The 16,148-nt window shown below is 40.2% G+C and overlaps 1 protein-coding gene across 2 annotated transcripts in view; it reads right to left on the reverse strand.

Annotated features, from left to right (window-relative positions):
- Nucleotides 1–16,148, reverse strand: part of CPQ (carboxypeptidase Q) — a 505,020-nt gene that overhangs the window by 71,513 nt on the left and 417,359 nt on the right. The window contains exon 7 of one of the 2 annotated variants that reach the window (XM_059902028.1): nucleotides 6,504–6,705. The exons of the other annotated variant lie outside the window; for it this stretch is intronic. Coding sequence (XP_059758011.1) covers nucleotides 6,504–6,705 — 202 coding nt within the window. The remainder of the gene's footprint in view (nucleotides 1–6,503; nucleotides 6,706–16,148) is intronic. 2 annotated transcript variants of the gene reach the window in all.

The raw sequence follows: 16,148 nt of genomic DNA on the forward strand, positions 1-16,148 counted from the left end.
CTTGCTACAATTCTCTGCATTACCCTTATCACTCTCTAATGTTTTTCTCCATTCTTGATTTCTTTGTTATGGTTTGTCTCCTCCTACTGTCCTCTCCCCACTCCCCACTACAATGTAAACTCCGTAAGGGCAGAGAGCTGGTAAGTCTTTTTCATGCTCTATCTTCAGTGTCTAGAGTGCCTGGTTTACAGTAGGCACTCAAGACATGCTTGCTGATTGAATGAAACTGCTAGGCTATTTAAACAAGGGCTGTAGTCGCAAACCAGGAAGTGCCTCTTCATGTTCCCAGTGGGGTGAGGTCTACTCACCGTGCAGCATCAATCTCTCCAACATCACTAGCACAGAGTTTTTTCACCATAAAGGAGGCATCTTTTAATTAGGGACAGCAGGGGACATAGAACTACTGTATTGCACTATTCCATCTGGTGATGGGAAAACATATGAGTCCTGGGTCCAGAGGTCGAACCTTCAATTTACTTTACATTCCTGCTTGTGTCCTGCTCTTCTTCTTTCTTGGAAAAATTTAAAAGAAAGGCCTTTGGAGATGCAGAAGTGAAAAGTTTTAATTTAGTTCTGCTTAGTGCCATATAAGGTATCAGAAAGAAGCAAGAAGGAAATTATGAGAAATTCTGAGTAATCTGCATATTTGGTACTTCACTATGGAGTCTGAGCTATTATGAAAAGATGAAAGAAATTAAAATGTGACTGTAAAAACAATTCAATATATAAGAAAAGAGGACAGCTCAATGAAGCAAAGTTATTACTAAAGTAATCACAACTTACGTTATGGCATTACAGTTTACAAACCTCTCTCACATCATCTAACTCTTCCTACAAACCTAGACATTACTGATTCAGCATTTGATTCAGGACATTTTGTCAAGGGCCAGGCACTTCTTCTTAGGTGCTGGAAACTATGAGAAATTCACAATCAATCACAATTCTAAAAGGGTAAGTGCCATGAGGAGAGGTGAACAGGGGGTTATGGGAACATACTCAAGGTTCACTCACCCAGACCGCTGGGGATCAAAGAAGGCTTGTGAGAGGAGAAACAGGTGCTGAATCATGGATGAGTAGGAATTAGCTGGAGAAGAAGACAGAACAGGGCAGGTCCAATGGCTAGGAAGCTGAGAACACAGGGTGCACCGGCACCTCAATTAATGACACTTGTATGAATAAGAGATGGATAGAGAGCAATGGGGCAGCCACGAGAGGTGAGGCTGTACATCAGCCCAGGGTGGAACCAGAAGGACCTTGAATTCCATGCTAAACAGAGACCTGACATTCTGAAGACAATGGGGAGACACTGAAGGATTTCAAGTAACGAGGAGAGATGATCAGATATGCCACTACTCTTAGTTGCTTATCAGTGGGAAGCCTCATCTTCTTCCTAAAGAATCCCAGTTTTTCTCACACATCAGGAGGCTACATTTTCAGGGGAGACTGAGCTCCACCCTAGACCCAGGAAGTAAAATTTGATCAATATAATCCAATTTTGGTAATTCTACTCCATTGCCACAAACACGGCCAATGAAATTGAGGAAAAATCTGCTTTGGAGCTTCTGGATGAGATTGTCTTACTGTTAAAAAGGACTGGCCATTATAGACATTCTCTCTTCCACTACTGCACTATGTGTGAGAATTTGTTGCCTGGAACAGCTGCAGCCGTCTAGGGACCTCGGGGAGACAAGCCTGAAGACAGAAGTCAACATGCTGAGGATGGCACGGTGGAAAGATGTAAAGAACCGAGGTCTTTGATGGGGTTGATGATTAAATTAAGAATTCTGTAACCACCCACTCGAGAGCTCTTTTTAAAGTAAATTTTAAAATCCCCTTACTACTGTTCTAAGTTGCAGCTTCTGTGATATTTTGCAGCCCAAAGCATCCCAATTGATAGTCTGACTTTTAATTTAGAAAGTTCACTTTGGAAGCAGTGAGCCAGTTAGATGGAAGGGAACTAAGAATGCAGGTTGATATGTTAGTAGGAGGCTGCTGCAGGAAAATCAGTGAGTACCCCTGAGACAAGGTTTATGGGGTAGAGAGAAGGGAATGGGCTTTAAAAATAGGAGGAATTTGGAGTAAACAGGACTTGAGAATATTTGGTTCTATGTTCCGGATGATTGTGTGGTTTCTGGAAGGTGGTGCCAGTCAATGAGGGAGGGGACAGGGAAGGAGGAGGAATGCATGTGGGGCTTGGGGGTGACCATACCTATTTTGCATATGAGATAACCAAGTCTCACTCACTAGTCTGTATAGACTGTGAGAGTACGGATCTTTTCTATCTTCTTTACTATTGATTCCCAAGTGCCATACAGCAGATGAGTAATAAGAATGCTTAATAATCAATGTGTGAGGCTGAGAAAACTTACATCACTTGCCTAAGATGGCACGTGAAGTTCAAAGTTGTGAAGCCAGAACACACACTCTAATTCTTCCCAGCGCACTGTCTACCACTTGCCGAGATCATCAGCAAAAGATTGCCTCTCAGATTCTGAAGCAGAGGAAGGAACTCATTGGTAGATATGGAATCATGGTGGGCTCACTGCCTCAGGTCACATTAAGAGAGCATCTCATTTTTTACATTAATGTGTCAATATATTTTATAGAAGAGTTCCTAAAGAAAGGTGTTCAAGAAGGATGCATTAAGGACCTCTGAGAACCATGAATTATGTCTTATTACTGACATGTTCAGAATGAAATAGATTCCTGTCATTCTAACCTGGAGCTTATAATTGGAGGATCAGGCAAAAGTTTAAGGTTGAAAGTCTCTCTGCTACCTGGGGCCAACAGAGACTAACCTAAACCTCTCTTGGACTCCTTTGAGTCATGTTCTTGTATTACCTTTGACAGAGTCAGGGAACAAGAATTTTGCCACTTTATGTGGTAAATTATCTACGTGTATTATTGCACTAATGTACTAGAAAATATTACTCAGCATCTTCTCTCAGTCTTTACTCCTGTAAATAAATAATCCTAATTGCTCTAGCCTCCTTAATTTATGTCGTTCTTCCATCTGTCGTTTTTTCTATCTTTGTGTCTTTTTTCTCAGCATCCTTTATTTTCTCCACAATCTTAAGCTGAAGGACCCAAAGCTTGTGGAGAAAGCAATTACTTCTATGTTTCTGTTTTTTCTCTTGTGAGATATACAAGAATTTAAATGTTTCCCAAAATTAAACTAAGAGCTACAGAGGAGGTAAAGAAGTAGAAAACATTGACCTTGATCTCAAAGAATTGATCACTGAGTCCAGAAGGCAGGATGCACGGAAATTCCTAGTAACCCAAGAACGTCTGTGTGTGATTCAAGTGCGAGACTGGGGGCTACAGAAGCGTTTTAGAAATTCAGAAAGGCAATACAGCACCAGGGTCTGTTAAAGATGGATCTGCGGTCACCAATGAATATGGAGTGAGACTTAAAGAGCATTTAGGATTTGGAGGGGAAAATAGGAAGGCGTATGGAAGGGGGTAGAAATGGGAGAAGGCAGGAGTATAAAGGTATCTGGAACAGAGAGTTTATGTGGAAAATACATCTGTTACTTTTTTAACTTTTCCCCCCCAAAGCCTTATACTTATGTTGACAGTTATCTGTCCATCATGGACATTACCTAGATGGATGAAGGATATCCTATCTCCTCTCCAAAGATGATCCTTTCATAAATTTATCTATTTGGCTTCTATAATTTATGAAAATCATGTTGAATTTTAATTCTATCTGTGCTCTTAATTAGTATTTTGATATTGAGTATACATGAAACATTAAAACAATTGGGGCTCAGTCATCAGACTACAGAAATTTGAATGGCCAAGGACATGGTAAGGGCTCAATAAATATTTATTAGTTCAACGGATGACAGGAAAGAAAAAGAGAAAGAAGAAAAGAAGAATGGAGTGTGGAAGTATTTCTCATTAATTTTTCAAAAGTTAGGTGAGCAGTTATTTAAATCATACTTGAATCCTATCTTTAGGTTTAACTTACTGTAACTTACCATATCTTCAAGAATTCAGAGTACACAACTAGTATATTTTTATTTTCTTTTTCAGACTAACTATGGTTCTTCATCTTTTTTCTAAAGTCCCTGAAATTTTCAACGGGTAACAAGAGTTATAAACAGTTCCATTATTTCTTCCAGGAAGAGCCCAAACTTGAAATATCAAAAGATAGCTCAATAATAATAGGGGAAAACAGCAATAATTTGGTTCCATCTCACAGTACTCTAAACGAAATAAAAAAGAATTCCAGGAAACATTAGTTGCAGTCTAAATGAACCACCAAGTTTATATAAACCTTCCTGATCTACAGAGATAGAGAGGGGAGTGGAACAAAGAATGTGAGAAGAAATAAGTAGTTATTTACAATAACAAACTCCTTTCCCCCGGGGTAAATTATTCTGGAGCAGGAATGAACTGAAATCCTTTGCATAAGCAAGAGCTGAGTAAGATAAACATTTCAGACACTGACATAGATTTGGAAGACCATCTCAGCATTCCAGACGCCCCTGTGTTGTTGCATATTGTGGGAAAGCGGCCACCAGCCTTGAAACCAAAGTGGCCTGTTCTCAGGGTGACATCTATACTTAAGAGCCAGAGAGACTTGGGCAAGTCATTTAGTCCCTCTGAGTCCGTTTCTTCATCTGAAGAAGAGGAATAATTGCACTTACCTCTTAGGATGGTTGTACAGATCAAACAGACAGTGTCTGCAAAAAGCCTAACCGTGTGTCTGACAACTAGGAATTCAGTAAATTAGAACTCGCATTAATGCTGAAGCAACCACAAGGGGGCTCAAATTCCCCACGGCACTGTGGCAAGAGGGGAAGCCCTCCTTACCTTTGTGGAGACATCAAATCAACTTGTTAATTCCAAATAGAACCATTCTTATGCAGTATCTATATGGAAGGAGTAAAGCTAGAGCCGATTCTGTTTTGTTGATCCAGTGCAGCAGAAGCAAAACGAGCTGGGAGGAGGCAGCGCACGTTTTGTTCTACTTCGGTCTAGGCTTCATCTCCTCACGTCCCCTTTAAGCACCCCCGGTCTTCACTCGAATTCACCCACAATCCGTCAGTCTTTTCCTCACCTCTATCACCAGCAAACTTACTTAGCTTTTCTGAAACTTTAGGAAGATTCTTATTGAAAAAGTTAAGGGTCAGGAAAAAGAACTCTTAACCCTTTGTTTGTTTTATTCAAACAAAATCGTTCTATAGGACTTAAAGGGCAAACTCCCTTCCCCTAGACCTTGATCATGATTAAAAACGTGTATGTAGAGGGTCTCGCGTCTGTCTAGATGACCCACGGCACTGTAAATGGAAATGTTGTTTTAAGATATTTCACAATATGGTTAAAATATACACAAACCATTGGAGAGAATTTAGTTTCTTGTCTTAGAATAAAGAAGAGCTCCTTCTATTTTTAGTTATGAAAGATTATTAGCAACCTTAACATCTAAAATATACTTTAATCTATAATATCTAAAGAATGAGCTTTTTAAAAAGTTTAAATCCATATAGTATGCTATTGGTAAAGTCTATTTTGCAGGCTAAAAGAAAAAAGCTGGAGTGGGGTGCATCTAGAGAGACTTTTTTTTTAAACCTGTGAAATGTTTTGTAGCCATAGAAATGGTTCTGGAAACCGTAATTTTAAAACTATTCAAAAGCTGGACTTCCTGTTTGCATAATACAAGTACAGAATAATTTGCAAATAGATTCTTTAACAGTGTTTTTGATTATGGAGATAATGGTGTTGAGGGAACAACCCCAGGTCATAGAGGTCTAAGATCATCAATAACCCTTTCTCATGGCCAGTCTAGGGCAAATTTGCGAAGTACTATAAGTTTGTCTTCTTTAGGACTGTTCTCCTTTCTAGTCCTGTAACTGCCAGGCCTATTCCTATTACATAATTTCATCCCTGCCCAGGACTTGTCTTAAAAATATCAACCTGATGAATCACTGATCAGGGTAACTTAGTTTATGTCCAACCTCTTAAAGTAGTCTCTGCATTAGGAAAAAATGATTAGCAAGAAGTACCCAACCTCAAAGAATAAATCTCTAATGGTAAAATTTCAGATACCATGGATTTGGGTAGGGAATTATTTGGGTCAGAGAACTTTCTGCAGCATAGGGCTAGAACTAGAAGGATATTAGTAGTAATAATTGCCTTCTACTCTATTTCATAAATTTTGGTCGGGAGATCATTTGTGCTACAATTACCAGACACCTGTTTAAAAAAAAAAAAAAAACCAAAACAATTTCTAGGCACAATCCCAGAGTCATTAAATCAGAATCTCTTGGAGTGAGGAACTTATACTTCAGAAAGAGAAGAGAGATGGGCAAATAAATAAAAGGAGTATTATTATCCCAATATTGGAAATCATCAGATTATACCTTGTGGACAAAGCTAAGGGTTTCCATATTTTAAATGACCTACCAGTATCTACTGTGGCATGTTAGAATAGAAATTTTATTTTAAATTGGTAACAGTATGTAAAGAACCCCAATTTCATCTATTGCTCTTACCAGGTACTCCAGCTTGGATCCAGAAGTTAATGTCTGTCCCTTCTCCAGCTCTAAAGACCTGTGTGACATTGATGGGCTGCAGCAGGCACATGACCTCCTCCACGATGGCCCTGGCCTTGTCACTGCCAGTGAACTGCAGCCCAGAGGGTAAGAAGGTCCCCAGGTCAGACTCCATCACGAGGCTGTAGTTGGAAATATTTGCCTTAACAAAAGAGAGAAATGTTTGGTTCATACGTGTTGCTTCTCTGCTTTCTCTTTGGAAGTTATCAAAAAAACAATAATCAAATACTTTATCTCCTCACCAGTTGTTGCCAAAGCACATGTTGCTCTGCTCAACTTAGGATCCAGTCTGCATATTACCTAATAGTTCTGAGATGCAAAATTACTCATCTTGGAATCTGCCAAATTTGAGTCGACTTGGAAGGTTTTTTTTAAATTCAATGAAAATAAATATAAAACTCCATATTAAAATTACTCAATTATTGCTACTAGCGATAATATTCTTTCAACCAATTTTCTTAAGAGTCTATCTTGTACCAGATACAATTCCTTTTATATGGTGGGGACCTCCGGATAGTATTAGCCATGCTTAGACAAAAAAAGGTGTAACCTGGGGGCCTATTTCTCTGCATCTCTTCCCCCTAGATGGATATTCTATCTTATTTTGATTGTGAATTCTGTGAAGGCTTAAAGGCATCAAACTGACAGGTTTGTCTTGGGTTTCTGATTCCACTGTTGTTCCATCTGTTGAATCCCCAGGGAGGGAGGTAATAGAACAACACATGAAATGCTGTTCTCTCTGGGGTACAGCTGTAGCATCTAAACGCCAGCAACTCTGCCAGGCCACTAGTGTGTAAACTTTTTCCAGATAAAGTCTGGTAAGAAAGCACACAGTGATTCCATGTAGCCAATATTGTCACAGCAAGAGCTTAGAATATAAGAGCCTCTCACCAGATTGCACAGCTAAATTGCCACACTGCCCTAAGACTTGCAAGTTTAAGGTCCTTCAAACTGGCCTGGCCATCTATTTCCCAGGACCCATTCACTTCTTCCAGACTGACCATATACTACCTCGGTTGAGTTATTCCCAAGCTGTCATCCTCATTATTCACCTAGTAAAAATCAATAATAATATTTTTACAGTGCTTTCAGAGAGCTTTCATATTTACAATCTCCTTTGATCTTCTTCCATAACCCATAAAGCAGACAGAGCAGTTTTATGGTTGATGCTGTTTTATAGAAAAGGAACTGAGGATCAGAGAGGTCAAGTGATTTGCTCAAAGTCACACAGTTGGCAAATGAGAGAGCTGGGTCTGAAATCCTGTGCTTTCCAAAACTCCACCCTGTCACCACTAGCACGGGAGGGAGTAAGCAGTAGGCCATGCTTGTCCTGAATTAGAATGATTTTTCACTTACAACATAACAATTTCAGGGTTGCATAAATTTTTTTTTTTCTGTAAAACAGATATGTTTTTACAATGACTTCCTAACTATTGCCATGGAAGGGTACTGTTGTTACAAGGGCAAGAACAGTGCCCTTTGGTTCTAAAGGAGGATGTTGCCAACATTTATAGGACTGAACTTCATGGCCCTGGGATATCATTTTGTTGTTGTTGATGATGATGAGAAAGTTAACAAAGCAGAAGTCTATTCATGTTTCCACTTTCACTTCTAAGGAATTTCTGTCTTCATGGTGATTTTCAGAGAAAGACCCAAGGCATTTATGATAAAAAGTACCACCTCCGCTTTCAGCTGTGGCTACTGCATGACGGTACCACCATTAGAGTTAATAACATGCAAAATATTTGCATTAATGCCTTACATTCAGGGCTCGTTCAACTAGCACACTGGTGCTAGGTGAGCAAGTTGACATGAATTTGGCAGTCCTAACCCTGTCCCCTTATGTGCCCTGCTGCCCCCCCACCCCCCGCCCCAAATTCTCTCCCTGCCCTGTAAAAATGAGAAAAGAAATAACATAATATATCTGCAAATAAAAACAGTTGGGTAATGTATGTGAGGATTCCCATATTTCTGGCAGATCCCATCCTTCCAACAAGAAAATTAGGCAATTTGCTCCTAACTATATACAATTTAGTTAAAAGTAGAGCTAGTCAGTAGTTTGGCCATCAGCCTGGTGAGATGGACACAGCCTTGGACCCACTCGACTCCATTCCTGACTCAGCAACTGACATGCTAGGCTGCTGAGGGGAGTGACCGGCCTCTTGCTCTGTCCCCAAGTCATGTCGCCTTGGCCTCTGGCTTCTCCACCTGTAGGCTGCGACAAATGCTCTTTTCCAGGCTTGAACAATGAGCCTGGGCATATGGAGCTTTGAGGGTCTTCAAAGACAAGACATTTGTAGACCAAAAGTGAAAGTGGTGTTCGAGTTGAACTTGTCAGGGCTCCTAACAAAATATGCATTAAAGCCTTCTTGACCCTCTTCAACTGCAAATGAACAGATGTCCCAGGTACACGGCACCCCACAGTTTGTGAATGGTACCGTGCAATGCCAGGATGTTAATGGCAATGTTGAGGATAATGTAAATAAAGGAGATTTCAAAGGTGCCAGACGCTGTCTATGTGGCAGCCTTTTTAGCAGAGTGATAACAAGTATGCGCTCTGGGATTATTCAGAGTGGGTTTGACCATCAGATTAACCAATCATGGGCTCTGTGACTCTGGGCAGTCTGTGTAACCCCTCAGTTTCTTCTGCCATGAAATGGGGATAATACTGGTACCCAGTTCATGGAGTCGTAAGAAAGAGTGCAATGTAGACCCCAGCGTATAACGAGCACTTGATCAATAGTTGCTGTTACTGGTCTTACCACTAAACATCAGTACCTCTCAGGTTTTCAAGGATGGTCTCCATATAAACCATTCTGTTAGCTGCTTACAATGATAATATGTAGCATTTCTGCAGTGCTTCCTACATGCCAGACACTGTATGAAAGGCTTTACAGCTTATCCCATGTAATGTTCCCAATCATTCTGTAAGTGCCACATTTCTCATTTCACAGATGAAGCAACTGAGGTTTAGTCAGGTTAACTAACTTTCCCAAGGTTACCTAGCTAGCAAGTGGAGCAGCCAGAATTCAAACCCGGAGGTCTGCCTCCCCAAGCCTGTGCTCTCAATTCCTCCACTGCCCTGTTTGCTGATGCTTGTTTCCAGCTGTCAGGCCACAAGTCCTCACTTCTAATTCAAAAATACAAAGACTGTAGTGAAACAAATGTATAGAGTTTAAAATATTTTTGCATGATCACAATGCAAGGTCTGATTGGACAGAATTTATTGTCCCTGCTAACAAAGTAATTCGATTAAGCAAAGAGAAGAATGAAACAAAAACAAAAACAAGAACAAAACCCTTGGTCCACCATTTCCTTCCAACTAGGAATAAAAAGTAAAACAATAAAACATCTTTTCAACCCAAATTAGACAGGATATGCAGATCTCAGTAAACCAGAATTCTGGCATAGGTAGACACAAGTTTGATCTCTATTCATGTAGAATTTTATTAGCTGTTGCTAACATGATGGCAGCAGTCTATTGTTGTCTATTTATATATAAACATCTCCATATGTTTTCAATAAAGAACTAAGGAAACAAACCACCCACCGTCCATGACGCCGCTTTTCCTCCTCATTTATGGAGTCATTGTCTAATCGTTAGCACATGGCCAAAGAGCTTGGAAAACAAAATGTCTCTGCACAAAGAAACAGGAACGAATAAGTCGGGTCACTGGGATGTTAGGACTGCTGCTTCTCAGGAATGTGTGGTCACAAATGTGTTCCTCACTATGCCATCAGTCACTGGGGGCATACTCAGTGTAGATTTGAAAAGCTGATTATAGCTAGTGAAAGCAGAGCAGAGCCATGCTGGTTTCATTCAACCCACTTTAGCACACAAAACAAAATATCCATCCTCCTGGTTATAGGATGTAGGGAGAAACCTACTTCTAGAGATTGAACGCTTTATTGCTGAGATAACCTGCACCGATTGAGGCAAACATATAGATGAAGAGGCTGAGAAGCTCAGTGACAAGCTCAGATATTATCTGTAAACCCTTCACTCTGCTCTCTTCATAAAGAGAAACATCTCTTTATTAGGAGCCATGGAAACTGTCCTTCATTGCCATGTAACGGACATAATGCGATGCAGAGAAATGCTCCTGGCTAACCTCTAGGTTGGGATTGCTGGATTAGTTAATATCTGCTCAGGGCTGAGGATTCATAACTTTGTCCTGTGCTAGAATCACATCCTATCACTTCTCTTCTTTTTTTCTTTTTTTTAAGCGTCAGCTTACTCTGCCAAAGAACAATTTGGTAACCATTAGCAATCTTTGGGAGCAACGCAAGATTAGAAAGTAGAACAATGTTTAAAATACGTATCGCATGTTTTCAAATGCTTACTTCCTAATATAAACACAGGGATGATATTTGTGCTCTTTGCTTTTATAAAATTCCAGATAATTCTTCTTCGGAAATACAGACCCAAGTTCAACATTTCCTTTCCTCCCAAATTCAGCTTCTTTTTTGCTTCAAAGCTTTTATTTTCTCATAACCTAGGTAACCTGTCTTTGGTTTTGAACTAAAATTGCAATCCCAAAAATCAACTGACGAGAAAAAGAGACTCCTAATTATTCGAATTAATCACGTAGCCTCCTCAGTTCAATCTTCAAAGAAGTAAACGGTTCCCGCCCACTCCGCCCCCGACACAGGGCAATCAGTCTCGGTACCATTTTCCCGCTCCGGTAAATGTTAATATTTTACAGACGATGGTGGTGATGCTATTTGGCCAGGTGGTAGGCTCCAAAACGAGTTCTCAAAAGGAAACCATCCTATGAGACCATGTGCTGAGTTGCTATAATCATCTTCTCCGGTGCTGCCAGTGACCCTGGAATTCCCATTTCAAGGGGTGTAACTGGAGCCGGGCTGCTTCACGGAGCTTTAGCTCAAATCCCTGTCATGATGGGATATAGGTAAAGAGGTTTCTCCCTGCTGTGCAAAACCAAGAATAGGTTTTACTTTCTGGTCAGGTCTACCCCGAGGTTCAGACTTTTATTTCCGGCAGTCTCCAGCATTCAGTTTTGAACAGCCCTGGGGACCCAGGGGAGAGCCAGGAAAGGGAAAATGACAAGGTGGAGTGCCATAAGTTATTTTCGTTTGACAGCTAAACTGGCTGTGGCTCGGGGGAATAGGCAGTCTTGGATAAGTTACATTAGTACGAAAATCACAGACACCTATTGTGGTTTAGTCACCATGCTGCCTGGAGATGGGACAGAATAAATGGCTTCCGGAGATCCCTTTCCAGCCCTATCATTCTCTGCGTGTGCACAGAAGGTTTCTCTTGTGAGACAAACCTGTGTTTTCAGGCAATCCAACTTTCACAGCGTTGTTCGAAGCACTCTAGATCTCAGTGAATTCTCCTCTTGAGCTACTTAAGGTCCGTGGATAGCCCTTAAACTTATGGAAAACACACGATCCCTCTATAAATGTCACTATGGCAAGAATAGTGAGTCAGAAGGCTGAAAATATGGCATAAACCTAGGCTAAAAGAAATCAGAATTTTATTTATATTATACAGGAACTATGACTGTATTTACATTTCTTTTAGGAATAAAAACAACCCAATATCCAGGGTATTTGGTAGACAGACTTAAAAAATGGTTTACATGGCAGCTTGTTGTCAATCTCAGCTTTAAATTTTATTCCTGTATGTTGAAGCAACATAATCAATAGTTGGAATCAGTGGGACTCAAAGTCTCCACAATTAAATTTTGATTCCTTTAACATAATATGTTGCCCAAGTGTTTCGTGTTACTAGTTTCATATACATTTCAATAAGCAGTTGTAGAAGAGAAATCTCCAACACAGCTGGCTTTGTGAAAGCAGCTGTCTCTGCCTTTTTCATTCTCTATCCCTCTCAACCTCCTCCATCGCATGGTGTCCCCGTCTCCTCTTGTACCCATCATGCTGCTATCAAAGTGTAAGAACTAAATTGTCTAAAAGAGGATCCCTTCCTTCGTTTGACCTTTCTTCTTTGACACTGTTGCATGCTTAATAAACATAAAGACATGTTTCTTGCTTTTGATGGTGGGGTCTTACCAGCCAGGACAGTGCTTTCTGGTTGACTTCTAATCAATCCCCTTCTCTTGACTGGGAAGACTACAGCAGCCTCTTTAAATCCCTAGCCAAGGTTATAACTGAAAGGAGTTCCTCTTCTTGTGAGTAGACAGCTTATTTCTTTTAAAAATATAGTACTTGTTTTCTTGTCCTGCAAAAATTGGCTACTTTATAATCTGGAACTGAAATATTCACTCAATCCTAGGGCATATCATATTACAACACAATTAGTCATTAATTCTCTTTTCTCTATAGCCAGTAGTAGATAAGCACTTAGAGCATTTTTGGATTATGACAATATCCTCAAATGCTTTACTTGATCAAGTACTCTTTACTACTATTAGTAAAGATGCTAAACACAGCTTTAGAAGTCATTTTATTTCCTTAAACGTGCCTTCTTTTCTCTCAAAATCACAATAGTGGCTCTGAAACCTCATGAAAAACATGAGGAGCTTCAAGGCTCTGGTTCTACTCAAGGCTTCATGCTCTACCTCTCCCCTCGCCTTCCATTCCTAACACGCCACACCCCTATCTAAATAATATACTGCACTGTTGCACTTTATTCTATGTGTCTTTTATACCTACTTTGCTCTTGAAAGAATTCAAGGCTTCCTATAAGATACTAACACCATATTTTAAAAGTATGTAAACTCTTGAGAAGCAAGAAAATGCCATGAAGGCAGGGATCAAATCTGTGTGGATCTCTGCCATACCTGTAGCTTAAATAACAAAGCTCAGCACATAGTGGGTACTCAAGAAATATTTGAGGAGAAAGAAAGTCACAGCTGGGAAAATTTGACATGATACCCTAACTGCAACTTGAAGATATAACAGTTCTAGCTCGTGCTACCAAGGTAAGAGGGAAGAACGATGTACTATGAAGCTCTCATTATCTAGGAAAAGAAAGGATACCACCAGCTCCTTGAAAAAAGCAACAGTTTTTCCAGCATTCCATTCTAAGAGGAATTACCACATGGTTCTTTCTGTGAGGAACATTGAACAAAATAAAGAACAGAGTCTCCAATAATAGTTTTATAAAAGAGGCAGAAATATCTTTCCTAACACTATTTCCTAAATATTGATCCTCAATTAAAGCCAAAAGCAAAATATTAAGTCATATTTCAGTAAAGATGTTTCTTTAGGAAGTAAACTGTATTTATTTAACAGTTATTGAGACAGAAACCAAATAGGGGGACCATACATTCCTGTTTGCCCTGGGCAGTCCCAATTTACATCCTTTGTCTTGGCATAATCATTAATGGTGCCTCCTTTTTCTATCCCACTCTCAAATATCAATTGTCTCTCGTAGAACTTTTGTAGAAGTTAGCGAAAAATTCAAGATTGAGATCACTTAGCACTAAATTGCGAATATTTGATGGAGATGAATTTGTCACTTGCTTACTCCTGCCAATACTTTCTTCCCTTGGCTTCTGGGGCCTTAGACTCTCTGGTCTCCTCAAGCATCACTGGATATGGCTTCTCATTTGTTGGTTGGTTTTCTCACTCTCCTGATCTTTAGATGTTGGGGTGGTCAAAAACAGTCAAAAGGTTTTTCATTTCTCTATCCTCACTCTGTTGGTGCTCTCATCCAGCTTTATGGTTTTAAATAAACCTATATTGTGATGAGTTCCAATTCACATTCTATGCCTCTCTCCTCAAGTTCAAACTCATAACCAACAGCTACTCAGCATCTCTATTTAAAGGTCTAATCGTGTATTAGTTTCCTATTGCTGCTGTAACAAATTACCACAAATTTGGTGGCTTAAGACAACATAAACTTATTCTCTTACAGTTCTGGATGTCATAAGTCTGAAATGAGTCTTATAGGGCTAAAATCAAGGTGTTGACAGGGCTGGTTCCTTCTGGAGGCTCTAAGGGGGAATCCATTTCCAGCTTTAGAAGCTTCCTCCATTCTTTGGCTCATGGCTCCTCATCTCATTGCCTTTTCTCCTCCTGCTTCTGTCATCACGTTGCCTTCTTCTGCCTTTGCTGTTCTTGCCTCCCTCTTATAAGGAGGGTCCAACCCAGTAAACAGCAAATCCATTCTTCTAGTTGCTGAGTCTAAAAATTCTGACTCCTCTCAAATTCTTGGCTCCTCTCTTGCTTTTACACCCCAAGTGCAATCTATCAGCAAATCCTGTTGGCTTTATTTCAAAAATAGACCTATTGTTCAACAACAACTCACCAGCTCCACTATTCTCACCCAGTTCAAGCCACTATCACCCTTCACCTAGAGTATTGCAATAGCTTCCCAACCATTTCAACCCTTGCCACTCTTCAGTGTATTCCCTACACAGAAGCCAGAGTAACCCTGTTAAAAAAAACTCTAAGTCAAATGATGCTACTCCTCTCCTGGGACTCTGCATGTGGCTTCCAGCTCACACAAGCTAACAGGCAAAGCCCTTATATTTGCCTAGAAGGCCCTAGATGTAGATTGAGCCTGACCTTCCATAACTTCTCTGACCTCATCTCCTACTACTCTCCACTTCACTTTCATTGTTTCGGCCACCTTCAGTTCCTCAATAATGCTTGGGTTCTAAAGCTTATGAACTTGTTACTTCCTCTGATACCCCGTTCCTCTGGATATTTCTCACTTCCTTCTGGGCTCTGCTGAATGTCCTCTTCTTAGGGAAGTCTTCCTGCCCACCTTATATAAAAGAAGACCTCCCTAACACTCCTGATAACACTCCCTAACCCCCTGATTATGCTTTCTTTTTCTCCTTTGTATCAACAACGAATGTTTATCTTTGTTGTCTGTCTCTTTTTAGAATAGTGTTTGGTCCCTGATGGCAGAGACTTCTCTGCTGTGTTTACTACTTGTGATCGATTATTTAATGGCTATAAATCCTTTCCTTCCCTGTATATATTCCCTTTTCCAATGTAAATTTGCCACTCCTTTCATCAAGAGGTGCAATCTCTTTCCCCACCCTCTGAATGTAGGCCGGCCCTGTGCCTTTATTTGACCAATAGACTCTGGCAGAAGCGACCACTTGCAACTTCAGAGCGTGAGCCAAAAGAAGCCTTACAGCTGCCACCTTGACCTTTTGCTGCCCTAAGACTGACATGTAAAGAAGCCTGGGCTAGTTGAGGTACCACATGGGGAGAGCAGCCCAGATGACAGTCTGCCCCAGCTTCCATAAGTTGGGCCATCTTTGACCATCCAGCCCAGCCAAGCTGTCACATGACCTCAGTGACCAGATAAAATGCAGGATACTCAGTTAAATTTGAAGTTTAGATAAACAATAAATACGTTTTTAGTATAAGTACGGCCTATGTGATATTTGGAAGCATCTAGGCTCCCTAATGACAGGGGACTCCCTGAAACAACACCAAGAATATGTAACAGGGCTCAATAAGTATTTGTTGAATGAGTGAATATTCTATATTATTGATTCAAAGAAGATTCATATGTTTATATATAATTTGGATATGTGGGAAAGTTGGAATTTTATAATTTAAAAAATTAAAGAGTCTGGTTGTAATCTTGCCCATGTGTTAAATCATCCTTCCTCTGCTGACATGGGTTTA

The sequence above is a fragment of the Balaenoptera ricei genome, chromosome 17 (genome assembly GCF_028023285.1).
Source record: "Balaenoptera ricei isolate mBalRic1 chromosome 17, mBalRic1.hap2, whole genome shotgun sequence".
Taxonomy (NCBI): domain Eukaryota; kingdom Metazoa; phylum Chordata; class Mammalia; order Artiodactyla; family Balaenopteridae; genus Balaenoptera; species Balaenoptera ricei.